The sequence below is a fragment of the Podarcis filfolensis genome, assembly GCF_964270895.1.
Source record: "Podarcis filfolensis genome assembly, chromosome: 7".
Lineage (NCBI taxonomy): Eukaryota > Metazoa > Chordata > Lepidosauria > Squamata > Lacertidae > Podarcis > Podarcis filfolensis.
The window spans coordinates 67,818,487-67,835,231 of NC_139603.1; the positions used below are offsets into that span (position 1 = coordinate 67,818,487).

At 38.8% G+C, this 16,745-nt stretch overlaps 1 protein-coding gene across 3 annotated transcripts in view; it reads right to left on the minus strand.

Moving 5' to 3' along the window:
* Nucleotides 1–16,745, minus strand: part of STK3 (serine/threonine kinase 3) — a 111,458-nt gene that overhangs the window by 82,542 nt on the left and 12,171 nt on the right. For all 3 annotated transcript variants that reach the window (XM_083622728.1, XM_083622729.1, XM_083622730.1), the window contains exons 4-6: nt 16,027–16,141; nt 13,169–13,333; nt 12,083–12,250 (exon numbers count right to left, since the gene is read on the minus strand). In XM_083622728.1, coding sequence (XP_083478854.1) covers nt 12,083–12,250; nt 13,169–13,333; nt 16,027–16,141 — 448 coding nt within the window. The remainder of the gene's footprint in view (nt 1–12,082; nt 12,251–13,168; nt 13,334–16,026; nt 16,142–16,745) is intronic.

Below are 16,745 nucleotides of genomic sequence, written 5' to 3' on the forward strand. Positions count from 1 at the left end.
AATCTGCAGAACTGGCACTTCTATAAGTGCCACACATTGTCCATGCCAAAATTTGGAAGTCTCTACCTATTTACATTAGACAGGCACCACAATTTATTCCTTTGTAGCCCTTTATTGATGTTTCTATGGATACTTTTTGGTGATTTTATTCTTCTGTGTTATATACTGCCTTGATATGTTCTTTTATGAAAGTGTGGATTATAAATATGCAAATAAACAAAATAGTTGCCTGCTGAAAACTTTTACTGTTTTGCTGCAAGTATCCAGACATACTATTTGGTTGCATCAGTCTTTAAATTCGCTTCAGGTGTTTTATTGTTTTTATCAGTTTTTAAATGTTCTAAGTATGTGGGGGGTTTTTTATTCTTAATTGTATTTTTATCACCAAAGTACTTACTGCCCTGGGCTCCCTTAGGACAGAGGGCAGGATATGAATTAAATAAATAAATTATGTAGCCAAGCAAGACCATATGCCCTCTGCCTTCAATATGCTGATTGTAGGGGCTGGATTGTGCCCAAAATTCCACTGGGCCAAGCTTCCCCAACATGGTGCCTTCCAGTTGTTTTAGACTGTAACTCTCACCAGCCCCATCTGGCATGACCAAGGGTCAGGAATTGTAATAGGTAACATCTGGAGTGCACCAGGATAGGGAAGGCTGTTCTGGGCCAAGTAATGCCTGAAAATGCTTGCTCCTTAATATAACTGGGTAGCCTGGAACAAAACTGGAGAGCAAAAATGGTCCTGAGCCAGGCGCAGCAAGTGTTTTACACATGATGGAATCAGAGCAGATCTGCTCCAGACCAAGCAAGGGAGTAGCTGACTTGGCTGATTTGGGAAAGTAGCAAGAGCAAATTACATTAGCAGAGAACTATTCTTCCCAAAGGGAAGAAAAAAACCCAACACATACTATACAAGAGATCAGTTCACCCATGACTGCTATTTTTTAAGGGACAATTCTGGTTTTATTTAATACTGCAGAAGAGTAATTATTATTTTAAAAAGGAATAATCCCCTGTCCAATTTCCCTTTGGCCACCAGCATACACAATTCACTTAGATACCATTTTTAAGGAGGGGAAGCATATGCTATACAAAATCCGTGTGGCCTTTAAGACAGCATGGCATTTTCCATCTTACTAGTTTATCAGCATCGTTGCAAAGAGAATTCTTCAACAACAACAACAAAAATGGTACCTGGAATGGCAGCCAAGGTTTTCCAGGTTTTACTGTCCTTCCCTGCCCCTGCCTTTTCTAACATACCACCCAAAAAACAAAGCTAGGGACTCATAATGCTTAAAATTCCATACACATCTTTAAACATTTTAACCCATGCTCATAGTCAATGTAAACTTACTGACACTGTCAAAAAGGCACAAGAGCAAAACTCTGGAGGTAACATTTGTGTTGGCTCTCTCTCTTTCCCATGGGAACCTCAATAATGAAAACTAACTCACATCTGGAAGCAACCTTGGATTCATACAATGTTAAAAATAGACCATGCAAGCTAAAAATATGAACTTTTAGGTCTATTTCTCAGGACAAGAGCTGCTTATTGCTTTAAAACACACATTCTTACTTCTTGCCTTGTAAAATGTAAATCATAGTTTAATTCTCTTTTCATTTAGAGTGCTAAACATGAAGACAATTTTAAGATTAATCTGTGTTTAAAAAAAAATTGCAAATTATGCACCACAAAGTCTTGCTCTACAGCTATGTCACAAACTATAACAGATGTGTTATACCTCTGTTTAAATATTTAGTCAGCAAACTAAAGGAATAAAAAGAAAAGGCCAGAGTGATTTCATCCTTTGCTTAAACCAGGGTGGTCTGCTGGTAACTTTTGGTACCAGTGGTGTTGCTGGGGGAACAAAAATGAAACCAGGTGCCATCAAATTCAAATTAAAGATTTTGTGTTCCTTTAAACAATCCTAAACCAAGTTTCCATAAACTCCTTAACTGATACTACTACAAAATTTGACTATTTTATAACAAGAAAGGAATGATAAGTTATCCTTAGACCATCAAATTCTAGCTACAACAAATTTAGATTGATTGGCACCTCTTTTTAAATAAGACTCTTACATTTAATATGCATCATATCCAACAAAACATAACTTGGAATTATGTTGTCTTTGAATAAGCACAGACATTACATGTGTACAAATTTTAAATAGACTTTATCCCAGTCTTATATTTTAACCAACTTGCAGTCCAAATAACCTTAACATTTCGGCAAAGTCAATCATTATATTAAGTTTCGTAAAGAAAATGCAGGATGGAAGCTTTAGATATTCTTTTGACTATAGTTTTTTCTCCTCTGCGATTAAAAAATTGACAATCTTAGGGGGTAAATAAGTGTACTGCTACATTTTAAAAGCATAGTGTTTTGAATGTGGGTGTTTGCTAGTCAAGTCTCTGCACTTTGCTTTCCCAAATAATCAGTTATTCTGACAGAAATACTTAAAATGCATAATGAAAACACTGAAGAATCTCACTTTTGATCTACGTTTTCTATGATACTGACCGCAGAAATCTCGGCACCCTATCTCCTAACAATGAAATGCCATATTGTTCAACAGAGTTCATATAACAAGAGCACCTGGGCAATTGTGAATCAATGAAAGGTTATTAACAAAACACATATATATAAGTTTACAGAGAGTAAATACACATAAACACTAGCTGGGAGAGCAATCCTATAAACAAGAAGATGGCATAAAGCAAGCCAAGGTAAGGTGGCATAAATTTACAGTGGATCCAAACCAAATTCAGCAGGATAGAGGGAAATCAAGCCTTTAAAAATAATGTTCTGCGCTGGATTGTCAGGTGACATAATCAAGCTTAGCATCCAACCTCTCTGGTCCCCCATGCCACACCCCTGGAATGCCCCTTTTGCTGGCTGGGCAAGTTGTTCCAGCATATCATTGGCTGAGGCACAGTTAAGAGACTTAACACCAGCTGAGTCAGGAATCATCTGGCTAAGCTGGAGATCAGCTGCATTCTAAGCTGCTCATCCTGGTGAATCTTGCCAAAGGGTTTCACAGTCTATCACAGAACAGTCTACTCCAGAACAATAGGCAGCAGAGTCCTCAACTGTGAGTTCAAAGAGGGGCAAACAGCTGATTCACACATGTATATATGTGCATGCACGCCTGCCGTTTCTTAATGATCTTCAGAGAAGTTCTGTGTTCCATGTTGGTCCCTTTCCATGAAAATAATAAAAGATCTTGTGCCATCTTAAAGGCCAACACATTTATTAGAGCGTAAGTGTTTTGTGGACTCAAGCCCACTTTGTCAGATGAATGAAGTGGAACCTTAGCTGGCATGTATGTAAAGGAGAAACTTGTAAAGGTGCAAGTATAATGGCAATGAGATGCAAAAACTGAAGTCAGTGATTATTACAGCTGAAACTTATGTTAAATATCACATCTTTTATAGTATCAGATTAGCAATAATTTATTCAGCTGAGTAAACTGCCATGTTGCAATGAGCGAAGTGTGCTTGAGTCCACAAAGGCTTATGCCATTATAAATATTTTAGCCTTTAAGGTGCCACAATGGCTAAATGTTTCAGCCAGCGGGGTGATATAGAAGCTTTATCCGTAGTGTTTTGTTTGCAATTACTATTTCACAATTGCAAGTAGGCATGATAGGGAGGGGTCTCTACTGACTACTGACGGAAGCAGAATGAACTGCATCTTTGCTCCAAAAATCAAGGAAAGCAACCCACCTTTCAATCATCTTAAAGGCACACCAATCACACCAGAAGAGAAAGAAATTGAAATGCAAGTTAATGGGACTCCCTATCAGTACTGCAGGGTGAGCAATGGACTGTTTGCTTTCTTCCTTTTCCAGCTGGCCTCCAACCCCCAGCCCAGTCAGATTTTCTGCACCATCAGGAGTTCCCAAGATTACAGATTACCTTGAAGGTGTAAGCAAGCAGGCAAGGACATCTGCTATAGCCTTACCAATCAATGAGATCAAAAAGTTACACCTTGGAGATGACCAAGCTGAAGAGCACAATGTGGCAGAAGATCCTGGTCACAAGCACCTGTGGCCCATTTTGACCTTCATGTTGCAGAACAGTTTTGTCTTGCACTTTGATCCAACGGGAGACTTAACTCTTTCTCATTACAAGCAATCATGCTCTGTAGCAGTTTTAAATTCTTTCAGCTTGTTCAGAGTTTTATTTATAACTTTTCTCTTGGGAAAAAGGAAACTAGTGCATTACCATACAATAATAATTCACAATGAGCAAGATTTGTTGAATACTTTAACCACAATGACTGTTCCATCAAATATATCTTCAACAAAGCTTAAAAGTTGTAGGTCCTGATCCAATGTGTATAGAAGACCAAAGCAGACATCTATCGACATCAATGGAGGTTGAATAAGCTCTTAACTATTGCTACAGTGCCTTTGAAATTAATATTCCCATCTCAAACAATTTCCTATTAAAACATCCTGAAAATAAATGAATAGAACCATGGAACTGCTCTTTTTTCAGATTAGCACTTGTAAGTATTTGAATTATGTAACAAAAATATACAGCATCACATGAAACTAACCAACATCATACTTCCTTTACAGTTATTTTAGTTAAGGTTTCAAGTTAACTCACTGGCGTGTAATTATGAAATTATTGTTCTGATCCTCTGCTTACTTTGAAAGTGATTAATCAAAGTCAGAGAAAGCCAACCATCAAGTCAAGTATGTTTCAAATTTCCTATTCAAGGATAAAACTAAAAAGATGAGCTAATTTTACTTTAATTAAATCCTCATTTAGATGTCTGAAATAAATGTTTTCTATTTAAGTTTCAATTAGACTCAAGCTGTAGTCCAAATTTCATATATTCTTTCCTTCTGCTACTTTATTACACATTCCCAATTAAGTTTTCCTACTTATGCACTCAACGACATAAAAGGTTTAAAATATTTTTCCTTGACTTTGTAACAATACAGAAACACATTTTGAAATCCTGCAATAAGGTCTTTTTTCTATTCTACTCACTACCTGTGGACGTTTGGATGAAGTCTCCTCTAAAAGGAATTCAGTGGGAAATTCCTGCCCATAGTTTGTCATACCCTAGTTCAGCCCAGCATGCACTTCCCCACTATGGACAGGAAATGGGGAGGGGAGCATAGTAGTGAATGGAACCCCGAACAAATCAAGAGTCACAGATTCAGGAGAGAAAATGGTCGCTTGTAGGCAAGTCTGATTTGCTCAGAACAAATACACTAGAGAAAGTCTGCACTTTAGAGAATGGGATTCTTTCATCCTTTTTCCAATGTCATTTGTTAAAAGAAAAAAACATTCTGCATGGAATCTGGGGGAAAGACCACGGGTGAAAAAAACACAATCTCATGTTAAACAATTTCTGCAAAACTGTAGAAAAAGAAATATTGGAACATTAATATGGGAATGTTCACTATACTTACTAGACTACAAGCACAAACTGTATTGGCCCACTTGGCTGGTTGTATTAAGCCAGGGGTAGGCAACCTAAGGCCCGGGGACCGGATGTGGCCCAATCACATTCTCAATCAGGCCCACGGACGGTCCAGGAATCAGCGTGTTTTTACATGAGTAGAATGTGTGCTTTTATTTAAAATGCATCTCTGGGTTATTTGTGGGGCATAGGAATTAGTTCATTTCCCCCCCCAAAAAATATAGTCCAGCCCACCACATGGTCTGAAGGGCGGTGGACCGGCCCACGGCTGAAAAAGGTTGCTGAACCCTGTATTAAGCCATAGATAAAAACAGTGATTTAATGTGAATGAAAAGTTTTTGCTCAGCTATTCTCCCACTTGAAGGGGACGACAGAGGATGAGATGGTTGGACAGTGTTCTCGAAGCTACAAACATGAGTCTGACCAAACTGTGGGAGGCAGTGGAAGACAGGAGTGCCTGGCGTGCTCTGGTCCATGGGGTCACGAAGAGTCGGACACGACTAAACAACAACAATTCTCCCACTTCTGCTGCACTGCCAGGAAACAAGCCAGTGTCTGGCTTGCTGTGATGTTCAAACCCAGGCTTGTGATTTGTTTCTCTCCAAACAAACCATGAACAGCAAGCCAAGAGCAAACCTTGGTTTCTGCTCATAATTTGTTGGGGTTTATTTTTCAGTGCCATGGCAATTGCCTGTGTTGCACCTTCTTGTAAGATGTCTACTAACATATATCAGGCACCTACTCTTTGGAATTCTTTTCCTTTAAAAATCAAACAGGTGCTTTTTCTGTTCTTTTTGTCACCTACTGAAGGCCTTTATCTTCCATCAAGCTTTGGGGCTTCTTTCCCAGTCAGAAGTGAGATATTTATTTAATGAATTTAGAATAGAATAGAATAGAATAGAATAGAATAGAATAGAATGTTGAATTTTGTAACACGGTAGTAACTGTTCCTAATCAATTCAGCAACACTTACATCTCACACCAGCTCATGGGCACCACTTAACATTAAGTCCAGGGTTGCTGCCTTTGGTCGGTTCCATGCCCAGCTCTTTGTGGGCACAGTCATTTAGGGTTTCCAAACATGTTACCTCTTTGTCACAACTGGAAGATATACCCAACCAGCCTGTGAGGGTAAGTGAAGGCACTCATAACTAAGAAACTTTCTCCTTTGGATGCCTCCTTTATTTTGTTCTTCATCTCAAGAAGACCCTGGATGTTTTGGCCAGAGGGGCAATAGTGTATCACCAATACAAAATTACTTTTGGGACCTGGTATTGCCACTAACAGTGTTTCCATGGAGGAGTATGCCCTGTTCGGGATTTCTAGCTACTTGGGCTGTGCACTCTATAATGTAGAGTTGCACACCACCTCCAAAGTACACTCTTCTCTGTATTCCCTATAGAGTTTGCATCCAAAGATAACTGTGTCCAACTTAATTTCTTCATTCCACCAGGTTTCCATTATGCTCACTATATATCCGCACTCCAGCTTACCCATCTTGGTATGAAAGCTTCTAGTGTTAGTATATCAACAGCCTCTAATCAAGGGAATGTGGCCATGACAGAAGAACATTTGTCCACCCTTGTTTTAGGCAATCATGTAACAGACATGATCCAAAACCACCTTGGGGATGTTGAAGTGTATTTAGTTGCCAGGTGCTGTCTTTGCTTGTTGAAAAAAGGAAAGGGTAACATTCAATAGCTAATAATGTTCAAAGTAAAATAAAAAAAATAAAAAAGTTAACTTTTCAGTTTATACAGACACTGATCCCCAGCAGAATGCCCAAATCTAGACTAAGGCTATATGGCAATATAAACAGCATCAAGAGTTCTGTGGCAAAAGGCAGCTGCTTGTAAGATACATTGGAAAGAAACTGATCACAAGCAGATTAGTCCATGGTGGCAGTGACACAAGCTAAGCAGGAGGTATGGATAATCTGGGTAAGTGCCATGGAAAAATAAATATCATGATTGGACTTAAGGCAAATGGAAACATTTCAAATTGGCTTCCTACGGTATTTTGTGGAACATATGATGTCCACATGTCCATTACCAACAACTTCAGCATAGAAAACAATAAAGGCAAACGCTGGATATGTTTTCAAGAGCTTACATTACTAGCCTCTCCCAAGACAAAACAGCATAAATTGGGGGGGGGGGGGCAAATTTGCAATGCTAGATTGCTTATACAAAAGGTTGGCAATGTTTTCTTGGAGTGCCACCAGGGCTGAAGCCTTCTTGGAAAGCTTATGTGGGTGTATGCTAAAGGATAAAGGAAGGAAAAGGAAAGTAAGCCCAGGGTTAGGTTCCAGCTGGGCTTCAGAGGCTTCCACGGTGTTCCTCACTTTCCAAGAGATTTGCTGGGTGACACTAGGTAAAGCACAAATGCCATTCTCTAGACAATATATGTGAAGTACCTACTTCAGAGTGTAAGATATACAGAAATAATTACCTTGGGACTATATACATAGACTCACCAAGGCTTCAAAAGAGGACTTGGAGATCATGTTTTATATTTTTATTGCAAATTTGTCTATCAGATCTAATCCCCCAAACCATGAAAAGCAAGTACTCATCATGAAAAGACATAAACTATATTGTAAGAAAAGTGAGAGCTAAGTAAAATACCAAGGAAGCAGTTCTGGGTGTAGAAACATAGAACCGGCCGAAGCACAGAAGAAGTGTAGGAAGGGGGTTCAATTTTAAAAGCAAAATGTGGGTACTGCAGAAAGAGTAAACTGACTGTGGAAATGTTGAAAGTTTTTTTGCTCTATCATCACAAGTTTTGACACACTGGACATTTCCACATACTACAAGTCACAGAACCATACAATTGGAGGGAGGCATTGGAGGCCATCCAACAGCCTGCTTGATACTAGAAATTCAGAGCTAGAGAGCATCCCCAACAGAAGGCTGTCTAACTTCAGCCTGAAGACCTCCAGTGAAGGATAGCCCAACAGTCCTTTAGGTAACTGGTTACACTGTTGAGCTGATATAACTACAAAGAAGTTCTCCCAATATTCATTCATTCATTCATCCTGCCCTTCCTCTCAAAGGAGCCCAGTGTGGCAAACACATCAATATATATTTAAGTATTCTAAAAAGAGTTAAAAACATTATCTCAATCAGTGATCTGAGGCTTGCCAGGAACAGTGTATTTCAGCCATCAAGTGCCTAGGGTAAACAGGAATGTTTTTTAATTCCTCTTGAAAGTTAATGAAGAGGGAGACAGAAACACCTCACCAAGGATGGCATTCTGTGAATGGGGAACTGCCACTGAAAAGGCCCTGTCACAGGTCAATTCCAACTGGGCAGCTCCCATTGGTGACAGCACCAACAATATTCAACCAATGTAATTAAACCCATCCAAGTTGGCAGCTATCAAGAATAAGACAAATTCTTAGACTATAAAGCTGTCAACAGCTACTAGCTACAATGGTTATGTTCTTCCCTCCACTGTATATGTGTATGTCTGAATACCAGTTTCTCAGAATAACAAACATAGAGAGTGCTATGGCACTCAGGTCCTGCTTGTGGGCTTCTCATAAGCATGTGGTTGGCCAGTGTGAGAGCAGGATGCTGACCTAAATGGCCCTTTGACCTGATCCAACAGGCTCTTATGAAACGGACCGTCTTGTAACTGAAGTCTTGATAGATCTAGTTTTGCCCTATAAGGCAGCAGAGAATGAGACTTTGCCCTCTTCTGCATGAGAGGCCTTCAGATATATGAAAATAACTGTCTTCTCCAGGCTAAACAGATCCTTCAGTCTTTCCTCACAGAGTTTGTTTTCCATACTGTAGACCATCTTCATTGTCCTGCTCTGACCCATTCCTATTAATCTATAATTTTATTAAAGTGCAGGGACCAGAACTCATAACACTATCTCAAATTTAATAGCACAAATTTACCCTGCCCTATTTCATTGGCTATGATTTGTGGGAGCAGGGGAAATTGCAGTCTGGTGATGTCAAGCTGTATGTTTGGTCATACTAAACCATGGTGATGAACCTGTGAGGCTCTTCAGATGCTGTTGAGCTCCCAAACAGCATGGCCAATGGACAAGAACGATGTAAACCATAGTCCAACCATATCTGGAAGGCCGCAAGTTCCCTACCCCTGTACAAGAGATGCTGGTTTTTGGTGGCAGCCCACCACATAGAGTTGCCACAATACTGGAACAGAAACATTTATACAGTGTCCCCATTATAGCCATCTTTCATATTTCAATCTGCTTCACCATTACTTCAACTCTGATATATGAACAGGAACTCTGAAGCACTTCCACTAGAGATTGCAATCTACTACTTACACCAAGTAAATCTTTTCCCCTTTGAGACTTCCTGCCACAAAAAGTTGATATTTTAAAGGTTTTAAACATCTAAAAAGAACATTCACTGATGCCAACGAAGCAGGTGGCCCTTACATCTGACATTCCTAAAACTACTAGTAACATTAGATCAAGTGTGGAAAGTAGCCCCAGGCATACTGCACAGATTTCAAAATATAGTAAATAGCCTACTGCATTGGCTGATTGTCAACACCTTTCCAACCGCAGCAAGAATGGGTTGGTTTTTGACAAAGATCTGATATATATTCCCAAATACTGAGCCCTAAAGTACTTTTATTGCCATCTTTCAACCTGAAATCCTTTCCTTACCTTCGCACTCTCACAAGATTTAGTACAACTCCTTGAGTAGCTAGTGTGTGGTTAGGGAGAGGAAGCTATGCTTGTTTGCTTGGAATCTGCCATTTCCGCCCCTGCCAAAACACTTGTTTAAAAAGTCATGTAATATCTCTATTAGATTGTAAATGCAATTGACAAGGAAATGGCCTACTGGCAATGCATTACCTTTGTGGCAGTGCCAACCAGCCTACAGCAAAATAGCATAAGGAATAACTTCAGCATGCATTCCCAAGTAACAAAACAGTGTTTTACATAAATACCACAGAATCTAAGCAAGATCCAGAAAAAGCAATGAAAATTTGCCCGAGCTTTCATGCTTGCCTATATCAATTGAATGTCTTAACGAAAACAAAATAGAAAAGCATCTACATATGTCCAGGAATCTTGTGAAGTTGGATCATATAACACTGGGAAAACTATCACAACTGAAATCTGTGTATTTCTTCTCAACCACTGTAACAACTCTCTAATAAAAATTAAGAAGAACTGTAGGGTATCAAATATACAAAAGAGTATTAACTGCTTACAAGCCCTTAAAAACCAGAACACAAATTATTAACAAGAACATGTGCACCATGTAAGCCAGAATTGTTATTTTTAAAATGAATTTGCCCTTTTGATTTAATACGACTGATTACAAGCATTACAAATATTCACATTCTGTCAAGTTAAAACACTAACCCTTAGTTTAAAAGCAGCTATTATGCTTAGAAAATATTCTCCAATAATTTAAGCTCTTACCTTTCATTACCAAGTGCAACTACAAGCAATTATGTCAAAGTTATCCCAGATGTAAAGAGGATGATATCATTAAATTTTAAGAAACCATTGTAGTCATCACTAATCATTATGTCTCCAAGAATAAGGGTACATACTTCTTTAAGATTCAAAAAATCATTAAAAAAATATGTTTCCTTTTCACCCTAAACATAAGACCAAAATAGCTTCATTATATAAGAAAAATCAGCTGCTTCTGTAAGATAATTAATAGTTCAAGTTCCAAACTCAGTTCACACACTACAATATACACACCATTACCCTTTAACAAGACACATGAGTGATGGAATATCCTTTTTCACAGCTGATCCCTTGACAAGCCGGAATGTTCAAGGGTATCACCAAAAAGCCAGAAATACAGATTGCCTATGCATTTTCAGTGCCATCAAAAGTAGCAGCTGCACTGCCTTTTTCACATTCCGTGCACACATAAATAATAACAGACAATAAATATAGGTTTACAATTAATTATATCATGCATAGTAGGTCCATAGTTACAGCTTTGTTTGTTTCCTATTGGAACAAAAGAGGTGACATCGCATAGATATAAGACCCATCACTTAAAAAAAAAAAGCAAAGCATGTAGCCACTAAAATATGAGATATGAAAACATTAAACTACTCTCTATTTAATTCTTGTTCTAAACTCAATATGTTTTTGGACTCTAACTCCCCTTATAGCACCATCCAGCATGGTCAATGGCCAGGAATAAAGGGAGTTCTAATCCAACAACATCTGGAAAGAAACAGGTTCTCCACCCCTGTGCAAAAGTGATTAACTCCTAAAATGCCCAAAACAGCAGAATCATTAGATAAGCAAACATCAAAATATCCTTGGTGACAGTAGCTGTCTTTTGGGGGGAAATCAAAGCAGCAGGTGTAATTAAATTTAAGATTTTAAACCATGTCATTAACAGCAACAGCTGCCTATTAAACGACATGAAGTAAATGATCACTTTTGGACTATATTAACTGTTGTGTAGCATATTTTAGTGCCTTCTACCACTGTAAGATTTACACTTTACTCATAGTAGTTTAGTTTTAAATCTCCAATCAAAGTAGCAACTGGACATTCAACTCAAGATGACCAATGTAACCACTTGTTCCACTTTTCCAATGAGCAACATTATACAGCGTGTAATTAATAACAAAGTCACTGTGTATGATTCTTACCCGCATTGGGTGTATATCAGCATACGGAGGCTTTCCTTCTGCCATTTCTATTGAGGTAATGCCAAGGGACCAGATGTCTGCCACACAATTATAACCAATCTCTTGTATTACCTCTGGAGCCATCCAAAAGGGAGTACCTATGACAGTGTTGCGTTTTGCCATTGTATCCTGTAATGACATTATTAAGAAGCTTAACATCTCTCAGTGTATTTTCATCTCTCTCTCCCATTATAATATCACATGGAATCTGTGCAACTGAACTTTAACACTTGTGCCTCAAGAAAACTCAGCAATGCGCTTTCTCCTAAAAGGCTTCTTTCCAAGAAAAACAGCCTTATTTTAGATAGGTACAAAAGAGTCCAATACAATGTTCTGGAGGCCATGTTTGTGCCTTCAATTAAACAATATTTGAAGCCGCAAACACATGCATAGTTTTTTCACACATTACACATGTTTGTGTGTGTGTGTGTGTGTGTGTGTGTGTGTATACACACACACACACACATATACACACAACCTCTGTGTGTAATTGCAATATGTGCTTACAGAAAATGTGCATCTAAATACACAAAAATTACAGTCATATGCACCAGGGCATTGGGACTGGCCACAGCTCTCTAAGCAAATACATCTGCCACCATATAATGTATGAAGCACCCTAAATATCTGATCCCACATTCAACTTCAACAGTCCATAATCCAGTGTATTTTTCAGTACATGGTCTATTTGCAACTTGGATAGAGAAAGTATTGTCAGAGTTAGGCCTCCATCTCTAAAGGCAACCATTGTTCACATTACTTTCCCAGCCAAGTGACACATGTGGAACTGGTTCTGTGAATTGTTCAACGCATGCTCTGAGCATGACAAAAAGTCTGGGCTCAACCCACTGTTCAAAAGCTTTGCAGGACACAGTTTGGACAAGATTCAAAAGGCACACACAAGAAAAGCTGACTTCAGTAAGCAAAGACTGCCAAACTAACTGCACCTTTGAAATGGGAAAAAGCTCCATCTCTCCCTACAACAGACTGTAGGAAGTGCAGTGCATATTTATAAAATATGACTCTACCCATACACTTTATACTTACAGTTAACTGTCCAGCCACTCCAAAGTCAGCTAATTTAGCATGCCCTTCGGTGTTTAAGAGAATGTTTCCAGCCTTTATATCTCTATGTATTTTTCTCATGAAATGCAAATATTCAAGTCCTTTAAGCGTAGATTTAAGAATGGTTGCAATTTCATCTTCTGTAAGCTATGGAGAAACATAAATAACATTTTCTTCTTCTGTGTGTACACACACTGATTACACACTTACGTAAACAATTTGAAAGACTGAGAAACTGTAACACAAAATTATGCAAACTGCCTTATAATTATTATTTATATGGCATGCATAAGGTTATGCAAAATGTTTTACAAATACAGAAAGCAAGACCCCCAATCAAGGTCCCACTCCTGCAATCCAATCCACATGGCTTGACCTCCTCGAACATGAATTAGATCCCACAAAAATCAACAAGCATCAAACAGGAGCAGAGGTCCCACAAAAAAAGACTGTGGACAGAGGACCTAAACAAACAGGACATGAAAAGTGAGTGTAAGAGTTTGTAATGTACTCAAAGCCTGGCTTGTGTTTTATTTTGTTATAGAGACAATTCTCCCTGTCTTCCCAATTTATCAAAACAGGATTGTATTATAAACTTTTCTGACAATGTGCCCTTTGGGTTGTGTATTTACTGACTGCAGTAGAGTTTGAATTGCTGGTTTTGATCTTTAAGGTCCTTCATTGCTTAGGGCTGGGGTACCTGAAGGATCAGCTTTCTCTATACACCTGCCTAAACTTTAGGATCTACTTAAGGTAGATACTAAGAACCTTGAACACATTCAGCACTAAGCAAGTAATTTTTTATTCCCACCCCAAAAATTTTAATATATTGCTGCTTTAAAATAAGTTTTATATGGCCCGTGTTTTTTTATGCATTTTAATGTGTTTTGTTGATTTATTGTACATAGCTTTAATATTTTTATCTCTGTTGTAAACTGCCCTGAGAATATGTTTATAGGGCAGCAAAGGAATAGATAAAACAGTGCCAAAATACTACCCCAAATCCATGTGCGTCATTAAAATACAAGTAACGCCATTTTCATCAGTCTAGAGGGTTGAACTGCTCCATCTCCGATTACAGAATTCATGGCCTAACTATGAGGACCCACATTTTCAGGACATCTTCCTTCAGCCTTAGGATGCTTCCACCAGAAGTCAGACTGTGAAAATCAAAGTAAATGCTATGTTGCTGGGATTCTGACTAGCACACAGCCTCCAAGACACAGGAGCACAGGACCGAGCTCACACTGATTCTGGTGGCTGCACTTAGGAAACACTAGTCTGTGAGGACATATCCATGGACAGCTATATAGAAGAAATATGACTGGAAATGTGAGAAGAGGCTGAGTCCTTCCTAGTCATATGTATGCTGCAAGGCTAGTCTGACTTCCAAGCTCCAATTCCTTGTGATGGATATAATATATGTGCTTCTAAATATGAAATCATAAACCAGTCAGTCCATCATTTTCTCTCTTTCTTCCCACAACACTCAAGCATGTCTCAAGCGGACTCTCCATCCTTATAGGATTTCAAACAGACGTTGGGGGGCATCTATCATGGATGCTTTAGTTGGGATTCCTGCATTGCCCGGGGTTGGACTAGATGACCCTCAGGACCCCTTCCAACTCTATGATTCTATGAAATTCTTGACTAAACTAAAATTGTTGACACTGAGTTTACTTCTACTAGGTATTTTCTAGTGGTTTCATTATTTCCTCCATGGATAATTAGCAATAGGAAAGAAAGGAGGACAAACTGATCTTGTATTTTACCATATCAAATAATTTTAAAGAGAATAAAGAAAGGAGAAAAGGCAAAACTATCATTCTGAACCAGATACAGGTCTGATTTATATATAACAATAAGTCATTGTTTTAAATAAACCATGGTTTAATGGTAGATAGCAGGTCCTGACAGAGGAAGCTACGCCCGTGGTTTGTTTTTCTCCAAACTGTGACTGGAACTCAAGAACAAGCACTGACATCCAAATGTAATGTGTGTGTGTGTTTTCCAGTGAATTTCACATTTAAAAACAAAGGTCTAAGAGCCAAACAGCTTATGAACTACAGTCAGAATCTGTTCATTGAAAGTTTATGATCTTTAAACTTTTAAACTATCAGCCTGGCAATAAATATAAATATTAATGTTAATAATGAACATCAGCTTATAAATACAACTGAATTTGCACCCTCATCCTAGCAGCCAGCAAAGGGTTTCCTCTCTTGCCAGTCTGCCCCTTCCATGACCCTCCTGAGTCAGGATCACAACCACTGACTGAGCATCAGCTTCTCAGACTCAAATTCCTACTTTATGCATCCCAGTTCATGTTCCTACCAGCCCACAAATATGGTTTTTTACTTTAATGTCCTCTACAGCTTGAACACCACATAAAAGAGAGAGAATATCTTCTTCCTTATAAACAGCCATGAAGATTGGTTGATGCAGGGCTGCTTCATATTCCAGCAACCCAAGAGACTCAGCCTTACTCCTCTGACATGTTGGTATATACTAGTATACTAGTAATATGATTTGCCAAGGTTAAGTCTGTGGTTCTCTGAAAAAACAGTGGATAAGTCATATTTCCCTTTCATAAAATTCTTACATTTTTATTAGACATGGTCTGAAAAGATTATTAGACTCTGTCATGGCATGTTATTGTACTTTAAACAGCAGCAGGAGAATCACTATCACTAACAACTAATATAAAAGTAAACAGGGAAAGTATGGGGGCCTTATGAACATCCTCCTCAAGTAAATAAATCTTTGTTGGGAACACTTTTTTATGCATGCAAACAACTGCAAAAGTAACAATATTTTATAAAAAATAATTAAACACTTACCGTTTTATTACGTAATCTAATTATGTCCGAGACGGAACCAGCTCCACAGTACTCCATAACAATCCACAGGTCTGTGTTCTTAAAATAGCTGCCATAGTACTTGACAACATAAGGGCTGAACACAAAAACATGGGTTATCAACATACAGATGTGAACCGTCAAGAATATTAAGAAGCAGTAGTGTCCACGATAAATTTTGCTAGAATCAGAGCTTGGTATCATTTTTCCAAGCAGCTGCCTGAGTTTTATGATAGGATTTAGAAAACAGAACTAAAGATGTTGGTGCACGTGCTAATAATTAAGAGTGCAAAATAGATAGGTAAAGGTAAAGGGACCCCTGACCATTAGGTCCAGTCGTGGCCGACTCTGGGGTTGCGGTGCTCATCTCGCTTTATTGGCCGAGGGAGCCAGTGTACAGCTTCCGGGGCATGTGGCCACCATGACTAAGCGGCTTCTGGCGAACCAGAGCAGCGCACGGAAACGCCGTTTACCTTCCCATCGGAGCAGTACCTATTTATCTACTTGCACTTTGACATGCTTTCGAACTGCTAGGTTGGCAGGAGCTGGGACCATCGCGGGGATTCGAACCGCCGACCTTCTGATCGGCAAGTCCTAGGCTCTGTGGTTTAGACCACAGCGCCACCTGCGTCCTTTGCAAAATAGATAACCGCTCGCCATTTTTGTATATGAATAAAAAAGTCACACACTCAGGCCTCCTA